The sequence below is a fragment of the Carassius auratus genome, chromosome 30, assembly GCF_003368295.1.
Source record: "Carassius auratus strain Wakin chromosome 30, ASM336829v1, whole genome shotgun sequence".
In the NCBI taxonomy this organism is placed as follows: domain Eukaryota; kingdom Metazoa; phylum Chordata; class Actinopteri; order Cypriniformes; family Cyprinidae; genus Carassius; species Carassius auratus.
This window is the reverse complement of record NC_039272.1, coordinates 9,403,305-9,422,260: the sequence shown is the minus strand read 5'-3', so window position 1 is coordinate 9,422,260 and position 18,956 is coordinate 9,403,305. Positions and strand designations below refer to the sequence as shown.

The window sequence follows — 18,956 nt, the reverse complement described above, 5'->3', positions numbered from 1 at the left end:
TGCTAGTTTAGTAACCGTTAGTGATAACAACCATTCACACATGGACTTTTAACAATGTGTTTCAAAAGTGTAGTTAGTAGCTGTCAACCTTCCCTTTTTTTCGGGGGTTCTCACGTACTTTTCCCGCTGTCTTCCTGTTTTAGTATTTTCCTGTAAAATATATCCCGTTAGCCCTTCAATCGGACCTGTCAGTCTCTGTACTGTTGTCCTGTTGCTACTCCTTGCCCTTCCAGCGAAACATGTTTTCAAAGCATCGTTTTGCTTACTTGAAAGCAACCTTAGTGTGATGTTGGGCTTTTTAAGATAGGGTGGTTGTTGTCAGAGCACGATTTCAGCAGAGGGATAGCAACAAAAAGATGAATGCTGAAATTTCCCGTATTTTGGATGAGTAACCTGAGAAATTTCCCTTATTTTCAATGTTGTCTTAAGCTATATAAATTAATATTCAGATGTTATGGTCTCCGTGGTCGCACCTCCAAGCAGGAAAGCGGTGTAAAGTTAATCCATTCTCATTATATTTGTTTGGTTTATTTGTGCATTATTCTCATTGTTTATTTGTATTTGATTATGTGTTGCGCTATTACACCCCCCAATACAGCAACGGTTTACCATGGTTGAAATAGATTTTTAATTAATCAAATTAAGACACACGGATGAGAGGGAGTATGTCTAAACACTACGCAGTATTTCGAGTAGTAGTAAAGGAGGCATTCAACGTGGCGGCCACGCCAAGTAATGACGTCACGACGCCCAAGCCCTATTATGGAAGTGGGTGAAACATTTCCGATGAGTGCTTGCAGTGTTTTGGCCAATCACAATGCACTGGTGCAGTTGGCCAATCAGAGAAGACTGCGCTTGTTGGAAGGAGGAAATTTGTAGAAAATTACGTGTTTGAGAGAAGCAGGGCATAGAGGACCTACAATAATGTACAGTATTTGAAAAATAATGTTTTTTTTTTTTTTTTACATTAAAGCATGTCAACATATTCTATTACACCAAATAAACAAAATAACGATTTAAAAAAAAAAAGCATCATATGACCCATTTAATAACTATAATATACGTGTGTTGACTGGACATAAGCAGGAACATCTTTTTAAATGACAACCACTCAAACCAATGAAAAACGTATCGCCGCTAGAGTGGTTTATGTTCTGAGGTAAACTGTACAATAACTGAACAACCTTTAATTCTACATTCTAGTAGAAATAATCAGGAAGTCACTGAATGCATCTAACTGGGCATACGGGACACTGGTATCCCAGGTAACACACAATGTATTAGATATTTACGTTAGCTGGGATGGAATCATTTTGGTGGTGGTGTTAGCCACAGAACTATACTTGAACAAGTAGAAAATGAAAACAATACATCATTTAGTTTCAAATAAATACAATCTTCTACAATATTAATTTATTAAAGGTTTGAATGTCAAACTCAGTCAAAACAACTGCAGTATCTTCCTCTACTCTTGAAGGTTTCCTAAGTGATTTTCACAAAATGTGCTTTAAGAAATCTGTAAATTTTTAATCTGTAAATGATGTTTTGGTTTAATTTTTATAGTATGTGTTCAGTGATAGTTCTGTGGCTAAAACCAACATCAAAATGTTTGTCTAATCTGTAACAAGACACACCCATTGAAGTTGTGTAATAAAACTGTGTATTAAACAAGACTTTGTCTGCTTTATCTTAATTGTTGAATTTCAATAGCATGTTTTCTGTTATAGTTCTGTGACTAAAACAAATATAAAAATGTTTTTATAAAACAGTAACAAGACACACCATGAGGTTGATACAGAAGAGTGTATTTATTTTAAATTAATTATTTATTCGTTTTAATTTCAACAGCCTGTACTTTTTTGGTGTCCTACTTCTGTGAAAACAACGAACATTAAAATGTTCTCACAGGGACCTGGAATCAGCCTACTGCAAAATCACTGGATTATGAAATGATAATATTTTTTAATAGTGTTTTTATATATTTTAATAGGGGTATTTATAGTAATAATTTAATAATGACCACTATTACATATCTGGTTTACAATATTTATTATTTAAATTCAAGTGAGCATCATAAGTTTGTCTTTATATCTTTCAAGCCAAATGATAAAATAATGTCATACAACATAGAAAATTGTAATATTACACACTACTATAATACAAATCCCCAGATCTTTGTTTGTTTGTTTTTTCTGTTTCATGATTGCATTAAAGTGCTATTTCTCTCTTCCAGTGGTGGCAGGGGCATTATTAGTGGGGCTTCCTACAGTATCTCTCTAGTTGCTCAATGGCTCTATGGCTGGCCCAATAAACCATGGTACCAAAAATATATAGAGGCTCTCAAACCAAGGTGACATAGCACAGCATTAACATGTTGATGTTACTTTACTTTTATAGTTGGCTTTTTAATGATTCAGATGTTTCTTGCACTCCCTGCAGGTGCATATACTGCCTTACAAGAGCCATGCTAGAGATGCTGAAATATCTGCAGGATTGCAAACTGTATTTTCAGAGGAAACTGTGGTACAGTTAGTAATGACAAAAATAACAAGCACTATGTGAAAGTTAGTTCTATTTTTAAAATCCTGTTAATGTGGTTCCCTTAGCCACAGGGGGCACAGTATGCTATGCAGTACAGAGATATAGAGATACTTTTAAATTTAGCACAATAATAATTATTTGTATTACTAAAATGTATTGTAGCATTAAAACGAGTAAGCACTTGTGCCTTATTATTATTCTACCGTATTTGATTGTGATCTATCTATCTATCTATCTATCTATCTATCTATCTATCTATCTATCTATCTATCTATCTATCTATCTATCTATCTATCTATCTATCTATCTATCTATCTATCTATCTATCTATCTATCTATCTATCTATCTATCTATCTTTTAAATAAATGCTGTTCTTATATGATGTTCTGTCTCTTTCTGTATTTCAGCAACAACCATTTTCAACTGATCATAATAAGAAAAGTTTCTTTAGCCCCAAATCAGCTTAAAAGTTCATAAGAGACTTCTTTTCCCCCAGACTTTTGAACGGTAGTTTTTATTTTCCAGATGTTATTTTGAAGTGTTCACTTTTTTTCATGCAGGGCAACATCATATAGTAAGGTCATTCAGCAGGGGCCCATCTGTGTGTCCTTTCCAGGCTGTTTCTGGTGAACAGTGCAGAAGAGCTGTTCATTGAGACCAACATACAACATCTTGTATCTGCCATCAAAGGAATCATAGTTAAATCAATTTGCCATGTTTATTATATGTGGCTATTATACTATGTTTGTTTATAATTTAGCATAGTGGTTTCCTTTTTGATATAACTGGTTCTTAGTAAAAACTTGGTTTTCATTAATGTTGTGATTTATTATTATAATTATTTTTATTTATTACAATTTTTTTTTGTAACAGGTTTGAGTGGCGTTTACAGTGTAATGGATCATTATCATCATCCTATCCTATCCCATCCTATCATCATCCTATATTAGCTTCCCTTCACTGGTTGCCAGTTCGTTTTAGAATTGATCTCAAGATTTTACTTTTAGTTTTTAAATCATCACATAACACTGCTCCTAAATACCTCTCAGATCTATTACAGCCATATGCTCCATCCAGAGCACTTAGGTCTGCTGGGCAACTGCTTTTAGTCTCCCCCAATGCAAGATTAAAGAGCAGAGGTGACCGTGCCTTTGCAGTAGCGGCCCCGAAACTCTGGCATAATTTACCTTTGTACATTAGGCAGGCACCGTCAATTGTTGTTTTTAAACTACATTTAAAAACATATTTGTATAGTACAGCATATAACACAGTATGAGAGTTACCTGTTAGGAGTTCTTTTTAAGTGTGTGTTATAAATCATTATTGTATGTATTGCATATTTTATTGTGTTTTTATTTATTTAATTTTTATTCTTTTTAGTTTTACTCTTTATTTCATATTGTATGTACAGCACTTTGATGAACACCTGCTGTTTTAAAAGGTGCTCTATAAATAAACTTTGAATTTAATTGAATTATAAGCTTGAGAAAATGTGGGAAGTTGAATATGTATCAGCTATGCACAAAGCTATAAATAGTATGGAGAATTTTATAATTCACCAACATCATTACTCGTGAAACTGAATGAGGATCAGTTGAAACGTTATTGTTATTTTTATCCACATATTGTCAGTGTCCAACAGCTGAAGCAGCAGCACATTAACCTGATTTGTTTCATTGTATTAAATTGTTTAAATATGATGTTACTGTAATAAAAGGTCAATATTTTCTTCTGTTTGCTACTGTAGTGCCATTACTGGCCAATTTTTTAAATTACAAACGTAATTTACCAAATAAAGATCACTAGTGGGGTACAGAGAGATGCAGAATACAGTGAGGCTGTTGAAAGAAGCTCTTTGTGCTTTATCATTTGCGATGGTTTTCATGCAGAGTTCCTCCAGTGGCTTTGCTCCATGGAACCAATGACATCATAGTTCCGATGGAATCATCAGTGAAGTTCTCTGAGCTCCTCACAGCCCTTTCTATCGGGATTTCTCTCTGAGACAAAGATGGTCACTGACCTTATGGCTCCAGACAGGCACTATAACAATATATTTGAATTAATTCATTAGGATCGTTTTCGAGGGTGTCCCAAAATACAACACCTCACAATCACAACAAAATAACAAAACAAAACACAAATTAACAATACATCCATAAACAAAACAAAAAATTAATAATAATAAATAAAAAAACAAAAATAAAAAGGGGGCACCACAAAATTTTTATAATTAGTTGCGAATATAGAACAAAACCTAATACAAAATGCACTGATCAAAGATATCCAATTACAATATAAAATAAGAACACACACACACACACACACACACACACACACACACACACACACACACACACACACACACACACACACACACACACACACACACACACATATATATATATATATATATATATATATATATATATATATATATATATATATATATATATATAAACAATAAATAACAGTAACATTTTCAAAAATAACATGTACAAAACCAAAAATATGAAAACAAAGTTTGCTTAAACATCTTAAATGATGTATTTGTTTAAATATCAGCAGGTAAATTATTCCAGTCAATTGGGGCTTTAAACATAAAAGTTATTTTACTTATTGTTTTTCTAACACAAGGAACAGAAAAGAAAAAAACCAGGTATATATAAACAATAAATAACAGTAACATTTTCAAAAATAACATGTACAAAACCAAAAATATGAAAACAAAGTTTGCTTAAACATCTTAAATGATGTATTTGTTTAAATATCAGCAGGTAAATTATTCCAGTCAATTGGGGCTTTAAACATAAAAGTTATTTTACTTATTGTTTTTCTAACACAAGGAACAGAAAAGAAAAAAAATAGAATGTCTAACCTGATAGTTTGAAGAAAATGGTACAAAATATTGTTGCAAATAACTAGGATAATTAAAATAAATATATTTGAAAATAAATTGAAGCTGAAGGATATGTAGTCTTGTGTGCAAAGATGGCCATTTGAGTGCATTATTCATTATACATTATACATGGCTGGCAGCCATATCACCCTGGAGCTCAAGACCGGTTTCCCACTGAAGCTAAGCAGGGCTGAGCCTGGTCAGTACCTGGTCAGTACCTGGATGGGAGACCTCCTGGGAAAACTAGGTCGCTGCTGATAGAGGTGCTAGTGAGGCCAGCAGGGGGTGCTCACCCTGTGGTCTGTGTGGGTCCTCGCGCCCCAGTGTAGTGATGGGGACACTATAACAAGCATCGTCCTTCGGATGAGATGTTAAACTGAGGTTATTAAAAATCCCAGGATGTCTTTCGAAAAGAGTAGAGGTGTGACCATTTGCCCATTGGCCTTGACCATCATGGCCTCCTAACAATTCCCATATCTGCTGATTTGCTTCATCACTCTGTCTCCTCTCCACCAGTAAGCTGGTGTGTGGTGGGCGTTCTGGTGCACTATGGCTGCCATGATCGCATCATCCAGGTGGATGCTGCACACTGTTGGTGGATGAGGAGATACCCCCAACAATGTAAAGCGCTTTGAGTGCCTAGAAAAGTGCTATATAAATGTAAGGAATTAAAATAAAAAAGAAGTGGTCCTAATATTGAACCTTGGGGTACACCTCTTTGTTGAACCAAAAAATTTGATTTATCCCTTTAATGCTATACACTATTTTCTATTATGCAAGTATGAACCAAACCACCTAATTGGATTTTCAGAAAGGCCATTGGCATGAAGTAATACAGTTTATGGTTGTATTAAACAGGAGTACAGTAAAAGGTTATACTGATTAATATTTTTCATTCAATTAATTACTAATATAATTTTAAATTATTATATGTTACTTATGTGTTTACTGTAAGTTTACAGGTTCAAGTTTCTAATGATTTCTTCTGAAATGTTTAATTTTCAATCAAAAACGTGTTCAATAAACCATTATGTAAAATGGAAAGATGAAAGAAAACAATCTCTGTGCCTAATATCTGTTAATAAATCCTGTTGATGTTTAATTACTGTAAATGTAAAAAAAAAAAAAAAAAGATTGTTCCAATTAAGACAACTAATAAATAAATATAAATATAATGTAATATGGATGGAGAAATTCTTACTTTTCATTTTTATAACTTGTGTAAATGTTTCCTATATATATTTATTTAAATAATACATAATTGTTTCTTTTTGTGTCCTAATTACAGAATTATTTGTTTGTTACATATTCACAGTTGAGTAAATAACATAAGCTTCGGCTGTGCATAAAATATTATTTTATGTCTGTTTTTGTCTTTATTAGAATGAAATGTTGCCACCAAAGAACACAATAATGTTCATATATAGGTGCTGAGACTGAAACATTGAATATTCACCTAAACTGCACATTTATGTGGATGCATATTCTTAAAACATTTATTTTAGGAGTATAATTCAGTGAACTGGACAAAATTATATGACGACCTATGATAATCAGGAAAACATATTGATACATAGTTTGTCAATTTGTTTGACAGTTGAATTGTGTGTATGAGGGAGCTGGTGTGGATTTGTTGGTTCTGTCTATATTATAACTTTTAAGCGGATGTTTTTATTTTAGGAATAGTGTGAATGGTATATGTATTTTAGAGTACGTAAGTATTATGTATTGATAAATTCTTTATATTTTTAGTGTGACAATTTTACCATCAGTCCAGGGACTGCAGGTGCAAAATAGCCTTCTGGCTAATTCTGGCACAATGCACATTTATGTATTATTGATGTGCATTGTCCCTGTCAAATAAACCTTAAAATAATAATAATAATAATACAATAAAATATAAAATATACATACATGTATAATTGTTGAATATATCTATATATTGTTTGCACAGGTACTGTAACATCCACATCATAATCATGTAAAATGTACATTGCTTTCTTCTTTTACTGCTGTGACAGTCAAGTACATTAAACACGACTATAAATACCGCCAGACTGACTTTCGATTATTACCTTGATTGCTGACCAGAGGCAAAAAACGATCCTCAAACCGAAAAGTGGAACTGAATCGTTATGACCAGCAGGTGTCGCTGCTTCCCGTGTAATCCAAGCGCTACAGCGAGCCCTGTGAGGCAGCGTCTCCCACACCGCTGAGATGAAGCAGAGCTGGAGCTGGGACGAGCTCGAGCCCGTGTTGTTTGGGATGTCGAGAATTAAATATGGCCACTAGCTATCTGATCTAACAGAAACAGCATCCGCTTCAGAAAGCACTAGCATCACCCGTGAAATATGGATGGGAAGAGCGCAAGGGGATCTCTTTAGAGCGGCTCTCAGTGAAGCTTGAAGACATCGGCTGGTCTGGTGAGTTCTCATGGATATGCGGATTCACTGGAGACAAACACGCAAAACACATACACTCTGCCTACTGGCGCTGGCTTCAGTCCTTCAAAATACAGCTCCCTTTGACCGTTTTTACATCTGTCTAGAAATGTCAGGATGTTATTCGCTTTATATAAATGATATTATATGCATTCCAGTTTTGTGAAAATGAAACACACAGTTCAGCATGTCTCGGTTGTGTGTAGCCGGGGCTAGCTCCGCTAGCCTGTTAGCTGCAGGCGAATAATAATTCATGTCGAGACAATTCACAAATGCGATCCTTTATTATTATAGTCCTCGCGTTAATCATATGCGTGATTATTATTCCTTATTTTAAGGTTATTTAGGTAATGTCTGGTGAGATGTTATTATCAGAAAGCTCGCAACGTCACTGAAGTATCGACTCATCCACGACTGTAACGTTACTGAATTTATTTGTGGTTCCTGTCCGTTTACAAACATCCCAACATAATATAATACATATATTATAATATAATATAACATAGCAATATAATTCTGAATAGTCCGTCTTATGTTACTGAACTCCTCGCTTGTGTCATTTTCATTTTCCTCTACTTATTTTGGTTATTACGTTTATTCTAATGTAACAGTTTTGGGGTTTATATTTTATAAATTGCGTATATTGTGTATAACGTAGGTTTCTCACCTTTCTGTGTTTATTTTGTGAAAAACTGCTAATTTACACAACCCCCCACTGGATCAGTTGCTTGTTTCTTTCATTCTGTTTGTCCCTCACAAGGTAGACGTTCCATTTAAGTGTAATCGTAATCAACAGGATATTACGGATATTATGAATATTATTTCTGTTTCTCTGTCTGTTTATCCATCTATCTATGACTAGACAAACAGTGAATAGCATTAGACATGGCCACTCATTAAGGTTGCAGCTAATTCCAGTAATGTCATAAGTTGTGATATGAAGGCCATGGTGATTTATTGGGACACGGTGAGATGGTGAAGCGCTGGGCCCCTGCGTCAGGTGAGAGGTCATGGACTCATAGAAAGCAGTGTGTGGCCTGGACACCTCCAGGGTGCTAATTTATATGCCATTTAATTTGTATTGTGTGTTTTAGTGAGGGTATGCAGAGCTGTGAATAAAATGAGAGATTGTCTGTTAATGTTGTTTTATTGTCTAAACAATCCACCCATATGTATTGTGCAAGTCATTGAACCGGTGCTTTTATCCCAGAGCCATCATAATATTGGCTTGCGGCCATATCAAACACACATGACTTAAATTGCACCTGTTTAGAGGCTATAATCCTATCTTTCCTATTAAATCTTGTTTGACTTATATTTGTTGTTGGTCAAGCTCTTTCGCAAACCTGTTATTTTTATTTTTTTCTCCTTTTTCTTTTTCTTTATGTGTGTGTCTCAGTTCTATTCACGTGTTCATTTTATGTTTAAAACTTAGCCTAGGCCATTTAGGAAGCATGTAGAAATGTGGCTACTGAAGTGTATGTGAAATTATGAGGGTTTATTGCTTGATATTGTCTTGTGCAGTGGACTTTCCAGGGTTTGATCATTTTAAGTCAGATTAGCAGTATGCAATAATGTTCAGTTTGGCATGGGAAGCAAGTGTACACCAATATATCGCTTTACAGGAAGTGGAAAGGGAAGTTTACGACCACTTACCCAGTGCTACAGGACGTTTGGTTCAAGTAAACACAGTGAAAATGAGTTGATGCTCTGGAATTTTTATTCAACTCGATTTACCTCATGAGCAGTTTCTGTGCAGTTGTTTTCAAGTATAAAACACATTTTATACAATGCTGTTGGTATAATGTGGACATAGCCTTGTTTTCATATTAAACATGGGCGAAAAGCATTTAATACAAAATGTAGAGCTCTCCAGTATGACTAATCAGATTCATCTGAATATTTAATTACACTGGAATCTATTCACCTATTCACTACTTTACATTTCTGTATGTGCATACTGAGACATTGTGGGAAGTGTTTTTTGTCATGTGCTCCATGTGGAGAGAGCAGAATCAGCACACAACATAGGTCACGCATTACACACGTGATATTTTACATAATAAAGACTTCAAGCTATAGTGTTGCCTAAATGACATTGTTGAAAACTTGACTCACATTATATGCAAAGAAGTTAACAGAAGTATTTTCCCTCATGATTCAGTGCCAGTAAAAACAAGTCACCTGCTCGAGCGTCAACTGTGCTTTTTGAGGATAGATTCTCTTAATTGAAGACATCATGAGCTGGTTTTGATCTTTATTTCTTTAGGCCAGTGGTTCCCAACCTTTTTCAACTCGCGGCCCACACAACCAAACACATATGTTTGCGCGGCCCACTTCAAAAAAATTAACTGACCCCGCTATTGTTGGGTTAATAACTTAGTACTCAGAAGCTAGATTTTAAACTATATTTATTGAATAAACTAGGGCTGTGCGATATGGACAAAAAAAAAACTATCGCGATTTTTTTGATCAATTTGCAATTGTGCTTTTACAATCATAAATGCATTCAGGATTAATTTGAAACATATTTCCAAAAGAAAACCAATCAGAGCTTTATCAAAAAGTTGTAACATCTCTAGAACAGACATAAGTCAAAATTATCACTATAGTGAAGATGTAAAAAAAATTTATAGACTTGTGGCAAAAAAAAAAAGTAAAATCCTGTATACAGGGACTTTTTTTTATTTTTTGCCATGCATTGTTCATAGAGCTCATTAATTGTAGCGGTGCCTCAGGTGTTTGCAGTGTGTATACAGTATGTGTATGCGGTCAGCAGTGAGAGCGCATAAATATAACGCGAAAGCACATTAAAATAATGCACGAGTGCGAATCTCTCTGTTCGCAGCAGATTTCCTTTGCTCTGTCACAAAACCGGTCGTGCTTGCTCAGATACACGCTGCTTTGCGAGGAGAGAGTGTGCACACTTAAAACGTGTCTCCTCTCACTTAAACTGCATCCTGTTCACTAACAAATTCACTCTATGCTCATGTGTTAGACATGAATTATTTTCGCACGTTTTTATTACTAGCCTTTTACCGCAGTGAGAACGCTCTGATCCGTCAACATTGGCTCAGAAAAAAGGCGCATCACAGACAGTGTGTGAACCTGGAGTTAGGCATATGCGCACGCTCAAATCGTGATTTTAGGACGTTTTCTTTTAATCGCACAGCCCTAGAATGGACTGGAAATGAACAGAAAATAATTGGCGGCCCACCTGCAATACCACCGCGGCCCACTAGGGGGCCGCGGACCACAGGTTGAAAACCACTGCTTTAGGCTGTTACTCAGTGCTTTGCTGCAGTCAGATTTTTCTCTGTTTGTGATATTATTGTTTTATCTGTTTGAAAATAGCCTCTTTTTGAATCTACGGTGGTGTCTCGTGTCTGTACTGGACTGTAGATGTTGGATAGTCTGTTTGTGTGTATATCCTCTGAATCAGATAACTGACTTCCCCTTTTTAGGATATCCAGAGCTCTCTCCTATGTGGACTAGAGAGTTATAACCCAGATCTATTGATCGATTTTAGTTATTTTTTATTTTTTTTAATCATTTCATAACCATCTGCTCTTTAACTGTTATCGATGGATCCCCCTGTTCTGCTGATTTGGTATCTCCTGGTATGACACTGGTCACCCCCCCATGATAAAGCCACATGGTAGAGCTGGTGACAGGGAGGATCAGCTGTGCCAGTCCCTGCAGGCTGCTTGGCTCTCTGGTGCACAGGTCTCCTGGCAGTGCCAGTGAAGAACGTAAATCGGCGCTCGCTCCAACAGCGTCCTATAAATGCTCTGCCTTCTCTCTTTTTCCTAGTCGGCACGGCACAGATCACCAACGATTATTTTCTTAGCAATCTTTGGATCGAAATTGCATCGGTAACAACAAGGGATGCTCGCAGAGCACAGGGAGAACAGCAGGTATGGAAAAAAAAACCATGTTTGATCAGCGTGTCTCCATAGTGACAAAGCGTTTGTTTACAGATTGGAGCCTTGTGTCATGGATTTATTTGCTGCGATGATGGTCTTGAAATGGCTTCTTACATTCTGCTGAGGATCCTGGCAGCACTTAGAATCTTAGCTTAGAGAATCACACATTTTTGGAATCCACGTGAGATTGGTGTATGCGCTGCTATAGTTTTTACGTAATTAAAGGCTGTGGAAGGTAAAACAGATGAGTAGGCAAGTGAAATGATGGTGTGGTTCTTCCCGGAGGCACAATGATGTGGAGCAACAAGAGGTTGCTGTGAGTTTCAGATGTAAGAAAGGGTTATGTCTCTTTTTGTTTGTTTGAAGTAATAAGCATCTTACATCAGGCATTGTGGGGGCGTAAATTATCTCTTCACTGTTTCATCCTGGCAGTCATCCTTTTTTCTGGGAATTTTAATTTTTTTTTTTTTTTTGAAAGGCACCTGGTTTCTGGCTGTTTGTTGCGAATCAGGTCAAGACATGTTTGAAACCAAGGGCTTCATTAGACTCTGACTCATTCAACACTGCGATTTTCACAGGAAGGGCTCTTGGTTTCAAAATGTGTAGATTTGAGAAAGGGGAACCAGTAATGTTTGTTAATATTTGGATCATTATTTAGGATCGTTTCACTTCAGCTTGTAGCTGTTCACAGCCATTACATCACCAGTTTATGTGTGCTCCTCCCCAGAGTTGTAAAAGAGTTAAACCGTGATTTACTGAATGTGGTGAAGATTTCAGTTAAATGTGGACTTATACTGTGGACAATATCTTTGTTTGGGTCTAAAATGACTTGAAATACTGTGGTTTTAGTGTCTAGATAAGTAGTAATTTGTTTGTTTAGTAATCATAAGGTTGAATGCTAATTACTGTTACCTTGCCTGCATGATGTCATCTGTGGTGAAATGAATTTCACAGGAGTCTTTTACTATACTTCAATTACAAAAAAAAACAGCTTTGCAACTAGGGCTGGACGATTAATCGAATGCGATTGTCATGTGCATTTTGTTAGTAAAGCCGGTTCTGTAATCAGCAGTAAATCATCATCATCATGTGCTTTCAGATGGAGCAGCATTTACTACAGAGAGCCGTAGTTCACTGACAAGTAATGCAAAAAAAAAAAATTATTTTATTGCACAATCATGAAATCGAAGAATTCGTTCGCGATAATGACAGTTGTTTGCGTAGCTTCTCAGTGAATTACAGCTCTGTGTAGTAAATGCTGCTCCATCTGAAAGCATGTGAAAATACCACATTTAATAACATGTTTTTACTCCAAACTCACTTAATAACGTTCAGTCGAGTGGCCAAAAGTGACTTTAAAGTTATTTATAATGTAGCAAAATATTAGGTTTTATTTAAATAAATGCTGTTCTTTTAAACTTTATTCGTCAATGTTAATGTTGTCTAAACATAAATACATTTTTTGATTTCATTTTAAAGTTGTAACTGCTGGCACATTTGAAAGGGGAAAAAACAATAACCAAACCAAATGGCTGTTGACCGAATATTGTATGAACGAGGTTTATGTGTGTTCAGGAATCCAGTGGGCTGTTTTGTAGCTGAACTGCAGACACTGTTGCTTGTTGTTGACTTGTAGCCTGTAGTCTGTGGGAAATGTTCACTCTCACTTCGGCATTTCCATCACCCATAACAGTGACAGAGATGTGAGGGTTTTGTGTTTACGTCACCCAGTATTCCCAAGAGTCTTTGAAAGGCTTTTGAGGAGGCTGACACTTTTTTTTTTTTCTTCTTCTTCTCCAAACAGTCCTTTGGAGCTTACTTTGCTTTCTCTGATAGTCATTGGAGCTGGCAGCCCTCTAAAAAATGCTTTGAAAGACTTAAAGCGTAAAAAGGCTTAGCCACATTTTACTGAAGATTTCATGTCCCAGCAACCTTACTCCCCACCGATTTACATCAAATCTGCCTCTGTATGTCCCAAAGCAGGATTATCCACTGAGGAAGGACAAATAGACTAAGAAGGAATATATTTTTTGGGTTTCATTTTTGAAACACCTGTTAATTATAATTCAAGTTACAACCACTGTCTGAACACAAAAGCATGTTTTGATTATGTGAATTAAAACATTTGGGGTTGTCACACTAGCTGTTGTATCCTTCTTGAAGTAAAAGGCATTTTTCTTTATTGATATTATTATTTATTTATTTGTTTTGGGGGGGGGGGGTGTTACATACAAGATTGAAAATATATAATGAAAAAAATATTTCATATCAACCATTGATACACTCTGATACCATTAAAGCACAAAATATATTTTTTACACTATTTTGAAATGGATTTTAAATTGCTTAGTTATGCAGATATCAATTGGTGATTTTATGAATAATAATAATTATTCCACAATTTATGTAAGCATTCAAGGTTCATCCCTCTCAATATAATAATGGAATTAAGTTATAAATTTAAATATCTTTCCATTTGACCTACTGCACTTTTAATATATGTAATAATGCTTTTATAGAGCATCACAGTCCCGCCCACAGCCCGAGAGGGCTCTGGTGCCGAAAGTACATTTCCTATTCATTTCTCCCATTGACTATCGGAAAAATCCGTATCTATAGAGTTTTAGAGCATGTGTGAGGGTAACCAGCTACGGCTGAACTCATAAGCATATAACATATCATTTCGAGTGAAAAAATTAAGAGAAAATCCAAAAAAAGTCAAAGGTACAAGACTGTGTACATATTTTCATTTCGAGCGCAGGAACTACTCATCCCATAAACCACCGCACCCCATTGAATTCGACTGAAGCCACAACCGCGAACGAGGCAACGAGCCTTTTGAGCGACTTCCAAATCTTAATGACGGCCGCTCGCGCGAACTTTTTCCTCCAGTGAATTTTATTTTATACAGTGAATGTAGTGAATTTAGAATCATGTGAATAAATAGAGTTTTATATAGGTATTGTGTATTGATTTTTATATTTATCATTGTGTATTTTATATATTGTGTGCGTGTGTGAAAGCGGTTAACGATCAGCAACATGGTGCAGTGCTTTGTACCTGACTGCAATCACAGCTCAGTCGTCAACACATGTCGTTGCCATTACACAAATGTTCAGTAAATGCACAAAAAGGTATGCCGAGGTTAAATATTGTTTAGACAGTGGCATTATAAAATGCTTGATATGACTCATACCATATGAAGGCTACAGTAGCCTAGCTAAGTTACCAACCTCCCTGCAAAACTCATGGCAGCCAAGGAGATCATGATTGCACTGATAAGTCTACCGTGCAAAAACGCAACACAGGTTTTTATTTTATTTTATTTTTTTATTAATGATCTTCAGTCTTCACGGACCTTCGCGGGGTTTAACCAGACGGTTACACAAGCTCCACCTACTGTCTATGGCTCCACCAATCAGATGCAACACTGTGGGATTGTTCAGGATTGTGGGTAATGAAGCACTTAGCCAAGACATCGCGAATAAAATGCATTTATATTAAAACAAGGTTAATGCCCCATGATCCTTTTACGTTTATATGAGCATATACTATCGCTTAGTACAGCCGTAGCTGGTTTTAAGTCTACCATGTATGGTTACGTTTTTATGGCTTATACCCCAAATGTCAATGTAGAAATTGCATTGAATTTTTACTTCCGGCACCAGCTGTGGGCGGGACTGTGATGCTCTATAGCTCTGGTTGTTACCATATTTAGATAATAATATCACAGATTTTAATTTTGTTTAAAATGGTGTCCCTTCTCATTGTCCATAGTTGTTACTGACCAGGGGTGCATTTCCCAAAAGCATCGTCAACCAACTATGGTCGCAAGTTCTGTCGTTACCAACATAGTTCAAATGAACATTCACAAACAGTGTCGCAAACTTACATGGTTGAAACTACATCACTCTACTTGTGGTTCGAAGCATAGTTTCGTGTTAGCAAACAGATATGAGCTTAAATAGATTCTGCTCTTAGGCACAATAAGCCAGCTAACATAATCTATGTCTGACATTCTATCTAAATATAAATGCATTTTATTCTATGTATTTTTGTGCATCCTTAATAAGCGTTGTTTTTGAAGAGCATCTGCTGAAATGCCTAAGGGAACCTGCGATGAATCAAACACTTTAAATAAAGCAAAATTACTGGGAACAAAAAATAGTAAATTAGTCATCAGGTGCCATGTTCAATACAGCAGCATCTTAGGCCCCATTTACACTGCATGGTTCAAGTGACCCAAATCCGATTTTTTGCTCTCATGTGGGACAGATCAGATATGACCGGTGTACGTGTAAGCAGGAATAAAACGCATGGATTCCGATGTTCTCAGATCGGATTCAGGCCTCATTCATATGTGGTAATAAATCGGATATGAATCGGATACGTGCATTAGCGTGTGCCATGTAAGCAGACAAATCGGATATTCCCCAGTAAATGCGAGCCGTACGTCATTAAAAAAGTGACGTCAACTCAGGTGGACACCGCCAGCTGAGATCACATGACTTATTATAGGCATGATGGAGGACGAAGGATACACACAGTGGAGCAATGCCGAGGTTTCATGTCTTTTCAGTCTTTGGGGTGAAGAGATGGGGCAAAAATGCAGGGTTGTTACAGAAATAAAATAAATTACGAATGTAAATCGCGGATTAATTGCACAGCTCAAAAAAGTTTTGACAGGTCAGCGAGAGAGAGAGTGCGAGCGAGAGAGTGCAAGAGAGATAGAGAGATAGTGCGCGTGAGAGACAGCGGAGAGAGAGAGAGCGAGCCCCGGCTGCACGCTCACCGTCTTCAAACAACACGAGTGCTGTCTTGCTCTCTCTCCCTTATTAATCAATTGACACGATGGTGTCATAATCATTTAAAATGAGAATTTAAATCTGCTCTCCCCATTTTTGAAAAATTTGATTAGATTTCATATCGCAATATATATCGTAGAAAAATAAAATATTGCAATGTCATTTTTTCCCAATATCGTGCAGCCCTACTGTATAAATTTATTTACATCTGCATCTATTGTATTTTGTGCTGTTTTACTTCTTTTTCCGGGTCAGAACGTCTACGTTTGGTAGTTTCAGCAGTGTATAGTGTAAATGCAAAAATCGGATACGGGACACTTTTAAAAGATGATGTAAGCAGGTCGTCAAAAAAATCGGATATAGTCAGAAAATCGGATTTGGGCATCAAGACCTGCAGTGTAAATGCAGCCTTAGAGATCTCTAATCAGTTAAATGATTTCATTAACAAGGGCCTTATGTTGTTGAACTAATGTGATTCAAAAACAGAGATGCGACCATGTCTGACTAGCTAGTTTGTTTCCACAACAATCCATCGTACTTTGGTGGTTAACCAGCACGTTATGTCATTGATGGGGGTGCTTGACAACTATGAGAAAGTGGAATGTTAAACAGTTAGCGCTGTACCTGAAGATAAGAATGATTGGGTTGTAATACTTCAGTTGACTGTAGGCACCATGAGAGAAATGCGGAGCAATTTTGTTTTAGTTGTACAGGCCGCATTTGAACAACTTTTAATTTTATTATGTCTGGTCTGTTTATACGAATATATGTTTTTGGATTATTATAACAATTTTACAGAAGCTCAAGGACATAAAATCTTGGAATAATAACCATTTGTTTGTTGGAATAATATCCAAAACTTCAGGAACCTGGATACAATGCAGATAACTTTAGTTAGATGGATGCAATAACCGTTGCTTTTGGCCGTCTCATGTTTCCCGTCTTTAAGCGTTGCCGACTTTCTTAGTGTCTGAAGCTGTCTGCAGTCTGTTCCTGTCTAAGAATCTGCTTCAGCTCACAGATGTTGGGCTTTTTGCTGAGAGCATTTCTGAAACATTCATATTTTTATAACAGCACTGCACTGGCTCAAGCAAATCTCTGTCAGATGTGGGTCCTACTTTACCCATGTGTTCACCAGCTTGAGCAGATGATGTAAAGGTCTTTTGTGGTTAAAAGCTTTATTGTTTACCCCAAAGTTTGTAACCATTACCCAGTTGGATCTGATCTCAGTGTTTGGAACAAAGCAAGGCATGGGAAGACAACCATTTGTTCACACTCTTTCCCCAGGAAGCACTGTTTGTTCACGGGAAATGAAATGAAATCAAATAAATGCAAAAAGACAAATAAATTCTTCTTCTTCTTCTTCTTATTATTATTAATATATTTCTCTGAAAGTAATTAGTTGGTACAGTTTTTATGAAAAATACCATTCCATCAAATTATATACAACAGCTTTTATTTTTATTTATTTGCAAATTTGATACTATTTATAATGGATATGATTTAGTCTGTGTATATCTTCAGATGATGAATCAGATAAAGGTCTGAATTGCAGAATATGTATTAAGCCTATCCTATGGGTATTAAAACAAAAATTCTAGATCTGGAGTGTGTTGATGATGCGTCTGAAGCATGAAACTAGGTTAGTGTGTACTGTTACTTTGAAGACATTAGGGGATTTTCAGACTGTTGTAAAGGACTCATTGGTTATTCATTGTAGCAACCCTTTTCCCATGCAAGGGAGTCAAAGAAGTTAAGGATTTTGCTTTAAAAAAGAAGCAAATTTGTGTTAGCCAGATCGCAAGAATTCACTGGCTTCAGTTTACAGGTTTGTTGGTGCCTTTAGTCACCAAATATACAAAAAAAATTATAGTTTAGCTTAGGGGTGCGCAATAAATATCGGCCGATAATTAATGCGCATCTCGTCAGTAAAGTCGGTTATCTAATCAGCGGTAAATTCCATCAGGTGCGTGATTTTACATAGAGCAGCTGTTACTACACAGAGCCGTTGTTAACTGACTAGCTGCATAAATAAACGCTGATAATGAACGTGGATCTAACCAACTTTACTGCGCATTTATTATCGGACGATATTTATCGCGTACCCCTGGTTTAGCTCTGGTTGACATGGCCATACTTTCACAATATTTTTTGTCATATCATGCGATAATATTTATCACTATAATATTTGCTTAAAAAATGCTTTTCACATGTTTCACACTTGTCACTATTAAGTTCCAAAGAGTAAGCTACATTTTATTTTCTGGATTCAGTGTTTAATAGAAATGTATCATCCGAAATCATTTCTGCATGTTTGAATGCATGTCCTGCAGTATTTCTGTATCT

The 18,956-nt window shown here is 36.2% G+C and overlaps 1 protein-coding gene and 1 pseudogene across 2 annotated transcripts in view; both read left to right on the top strand.

Annotated features, from left to right (window-relative positions):
• Positions 1 to 2,314: 2,314 nt before the first annotated feature.
• Positions 2,315 to 6,320, top strand: LOC113049949 (isoprenylcysteine alpha-carbonyl methylesterase ICME-like; annotated as a pseudogene).
• Positions 6,321 to 11,570: 5,250 nt separating this feature from the next.
• LOC113049130 (WD repeat and FYVE domain-containing protein 3-like) overlaps positions 11,571 to 18,956 on the top strand; it is a 65,588-nt gene continuing 58,202 nt past the window's right edge. The window contains exon 1 of one of the 2 annotated variants that reach the window (XM_026211188.1): positions 11,571 to 11,796. In XM_026211188.1, coding sequence (XP_026066973.1) covers positions 11,768 to 11,796 — 29 coding nt within the window. In that variant the 5' untranslated portion in view covers positions 11,571 to 11,767. The remainder of the gene's footprint in view (positions 11,797 to 18,956) is intronic. The other variant, XM_026211189.1, reaches the window with a different exon arrangement.